Raw genomic sequence first — 3,896 nt, forward strand, 5'->3', positions numbered from 1 at the left:
TACAAATTTTTAATAAATATTAATAGCTACTTTAACAAAAAAAAATTGTAAAATTAGTTTTTATTTGAGTAGCCGATCTCTGTTTTAGATATAGAGGTTATCGACACAGAAATTATCTAGATCGACATCTTTTATTTATTTGTGTATCTATTTGTTAACTCGATCCAAACATATTACTGACATTTTGCAAACATATTGTTAATTTATATTTCTGTAATATCTCTGCAATGTTACATTGCAATCTATAATATTGCAATATTGCACAATATTGCTTCAATCTTCTGTGCTGTATGGGGTGTATATATTATCACATGAAAGCAACAAGACGTGTTATAAAGAAATCACATCTTGCTGTTTTTTATATTTTCATACAATAAATCGTAATTATAAATCACAGTTTACATGAATTTTATAATTGATAATTACTTAATATATTCAATTAAATTTTAAAACACAATGCTGAATATAAAGACGTTATTTTATATTTTAAATTAATTTATTAAGGTGTACAACTTTGCTTCCGCCGTTTTTCTATAGAATAATAGACTTTAGCGGTAAGTGGTGGTCGAAATAAATAGATCATAGACGTCATACAATAAACTTGGGCATCTGTCAACATAATCCCATAGAAACATTAGTCGATTTGTGTCTGCATCATAAAGTTATTCTCGATTGAAAATGTCAATTTACGAGCCAAATTCTCGTCATTTGCGGGAGGTTTTAATTTTTTGCTTCAATATGAAGAAATCTGCGGCTGAGGCTCATCGAATGCTCTCAAATACTTATGGTGAGGCCGCTATTAGTGAAAGAACGTGTCGTGAGTGGTTTCAACGCTTCAAGAACGGTAATTTTGACGTCGAGGACCGGCAGCGGTGGAAAAGAGAAAGTTTTCAAAGATGCAGAATTGGAGGCATTACTTGAGCAAGATTCGTGTCAAAATCAAGAAGAATTGGCACGATCATTGGGAGTGACTCAATAAGCCATTTCAAAACGCCTCAAAGCCATGGGAATGATTCAGAAGCAAGGAAATTGGGTGCTGTATGAATTGAAGCCGAGAGATGTTGAACGGCGTTTGTTTGCTTGTGAACAGCTGCTTGAAAGACAAAGACGGAAGGGATTTCTGCATCGCATTGTGACTGGGGACGAAAAATGGGTTCATTACGATAATCCCAAGCGCAGAAAATCATGGGGAGTTCCCGGCCAAACCGGCTCCAAGGTCATGCTTTGTATTTGGTGGGACCAGCTCGGCGTAATGTATTATGAACTGTTAAAACCGACTGAAACAATCACAGGCGATCGATATCGAACGCAATTGATGCGTTTGAGCCGAGCATTGAAAGACAAACGGCCACAATACAACGAGAGACACGATAAAGTGATTTTGCAGCATGACAATGCTCGACCCCATGTTGCGAAAGTGGCCAAGACATACTTGGAAATGTTGAAATGAGAAGTCCTACCCCACCCGCCGTATTCTCCAGACGTTGCTCCCTCTGACTATCACTTGTTTCGATCAATGGCACACGGCCTGGCTGACCAGCACTTCCGGTCTTATGAAGAAGTAAAAAATTGGATCGATTCGTGGATAGCCTCAAAAGTTGACCAGTTTTTTCGACGCGGGATTCGTACGCTACCCGAAAGATGGGAGAAAGTAGTGGCCAGCGATGGACAATACTTTGAATCGTAAATGTATAAGTTTTTTACAATAAAGCCTCGAATTTCGGAAAAAAAAATGGCGGAAGCAAAATTGTACACCTAATATTTTTCGATAAAATTTTGTAATATTAATATTATGTTTTAATTATATTAATAATATTATGTTTTAGCGATTATTTGCCTCATAATATATTTTCTATTTGATATTCATTTTTGTAGCATTTTTAATCGTATAGATATAGTCATCATTTTTTATTCTTTGATATTTTAGAATAGAAACAATTCAACAGTCATTCCAGTAACAAAGGAAGCAACAAACACGAATAGAAATCCTGAGATTACTTATGGTATTGATGACGCTCCGCCATGGTATTTGTGTTTATTCATGGCATTACAGGTTTTGTACATTTCTACTTTTTGTTTTATTTTCATATTTAATTTTTATTTGAATTGATTAAACGAATTATTTAAAATGTATATATATTATCGTCTTCATATGAATAAAAATGCAATAAATATTCCAAAAAAGAGAATAAAAAATAAAGCAAACGTTGTCTTATATGATTTCGTATAAATAGGAAGTTTGCGCTTTTATTGCATTTACTTGGTGAGATAAGAATGGAGACGCGAGTTAAAAGTATGTTGTCAACATCTTACATATTGTCTCGTGCTATAAATTTTAACATCACTATTTACATAACTTTTGAAAATATGTACACATAATACATACACATATATGATTTAATATAGTTGTTAATAATATAGTTGTTTAACATGATATCATTGAACAAGCAACACACTATTGAATTAAGAGACAGAAAAATAGGAAGACAGAGAGAAAGAGAGAGAGAGAGAGAGAGAGAGAGAGAGAGAGAGAGATAGCACTCTTTTATCGTAATTGAACAATTCAAAAACATTTTTCTAATGCAAATATTATTTTTTTATTATTGAAAGTGCGATGTAAATAAAACAGATGTTTTTCTAGCATTATTTAACCATGATTGGCGCCATCGTTTCTATTCCTTTCATTCTAACGCCAGCCCTCTGTATGGCTGAAGATGACCCCGCAAGGAGTCATATTATTTCTACCATGATTTTTGTTACTGGTTTAGTAACGTTTATTCAAACTACTATAGGATGTAGGTAAGTGTATAAAATTCTACAATAAGACAGAATATATTTATAAAGTTTATTATGTATACAGTAATTATTGTATACGAATTTTTTTGGTCCAATAAAAATTAGATACATGCAAACAACTATATATCCAAATCAATTTTTGACACTTATCTCTAATACTTTTAAAAAAAATTTTTTAAATGTGATTATATTTTTATAAGTATAAATTAAACAGAATAATAAAACCATGTCTTATATTAAAAAAACTAACTCAATAATTAAGAATCTATTTATTATAGTTAATTTTAAATGAAGTTTATTTTATAAGAATTTTTTATTTTATAAATGATAATTTTTTATGTTTTCGCTTAAAAAAAAAGTCAATTTTACATTGTTCAAAAATTTCTTACTAAGAAATATCTGTTTTTTTTTTTAAATCATCTTGTACACTGAGGAACATTTATAATATATTCTAATGACTATTTCTGTTTGCAAATATAATATAAAATTTAACATTACTTGGCACGCTTATAGGAATACCGATAACAAATTTTAATCGCAAAGAAATGTATGTTTGTATTAGGTTGCCATTGGTGCAGGGTGGTACCATATCATTCTTGGTGCCAACTTTGGCGATATTGAATCTGCCACAGTGGCAATGCCCTGCACCGGAAGTTCTCGAGCAAATGTCCCACGAAAATCGCACGGAGCTTTGGCAAATCCGAATGAGAGAACTGTCAGGTGCCATCGCTGTTTCCGCCTTGTTCCAAGTAATCGTTGGATTTGGAGGTAAGCGCTTTTTAATTATCAAATCTGTTGCGTAATACAATTTTTGTTCTCTTTATTTAATTCATTTTTTTATTTTAAAATGTTAAAAATGCATTTACATGCAGGTATCATCGGATATTTGTTGAAATTTATAACTCCGTTGACAATTGTGCCAACGGTTTCGCTAGTTGGACTATCTCTCTTCGAAAACGCAGCGGATGCCGCGTCTCAGCATTGGGGCATCGCAGCTGGGTATGGCATAAGATATATACATATAGGTGTATATATATTAGGTATGGGAAAAAGTTCGTGGCGTTTTTTTAATGCCATCTAACGGGAAAAACGCCACGAAC

The 3,896-nt window shown here is 32.6% G+C and overlaps 1 protein-coding gene across 1 annotated transcript in view; it reads left to right on the forward strand.

The window, feature by feature from the left end:
• LOC108692905 (solute carrier family 23 member 1) overlaps positions 1 to 3,896 on the forward strand; it is a 13,108-nt gene that overhangs the window by 5,172 nt on the left and 4,040 nt on the right. The window contains exons 2-5 of the mRNA XM_018201477.1: positions 1,928 to 2,053; positions 2,642 to 2,799; positions 3,359 to 3,564; positions 3,669 to 3,795. Coding sequence (XP_018056966.1) covers positions 1,928 to 2,053; positions 2,642 to 2,799; positions 3,359 to 3,564; positions 3,669 to 3,795 — 617 coding nt within the window. The remainder of the gene's footprint in view (positions 1 to 1,927; positions 2,054 to 2,641; positions 2,800 to 3,358; positions 3,565 to 3,668; positions 3,796 to 3,896) is intronic.

The sequence above is a fragment of the Atta colombica genome, unplaced genomic scaffold (assembly GCF_001594045.1).
Source record: "Atta colombica isolate Treedump-2 unplaced genomic scaffold, Acol1.0 scaffold83, whole genome shotgun sequence".
Taxonomy (NCBI): domain Eukaryota; kingdom Metazoa; phylum Arthropoda; class Insecta; order Hymenoptera; family Formicidae; genus Atta; species Atta colombica.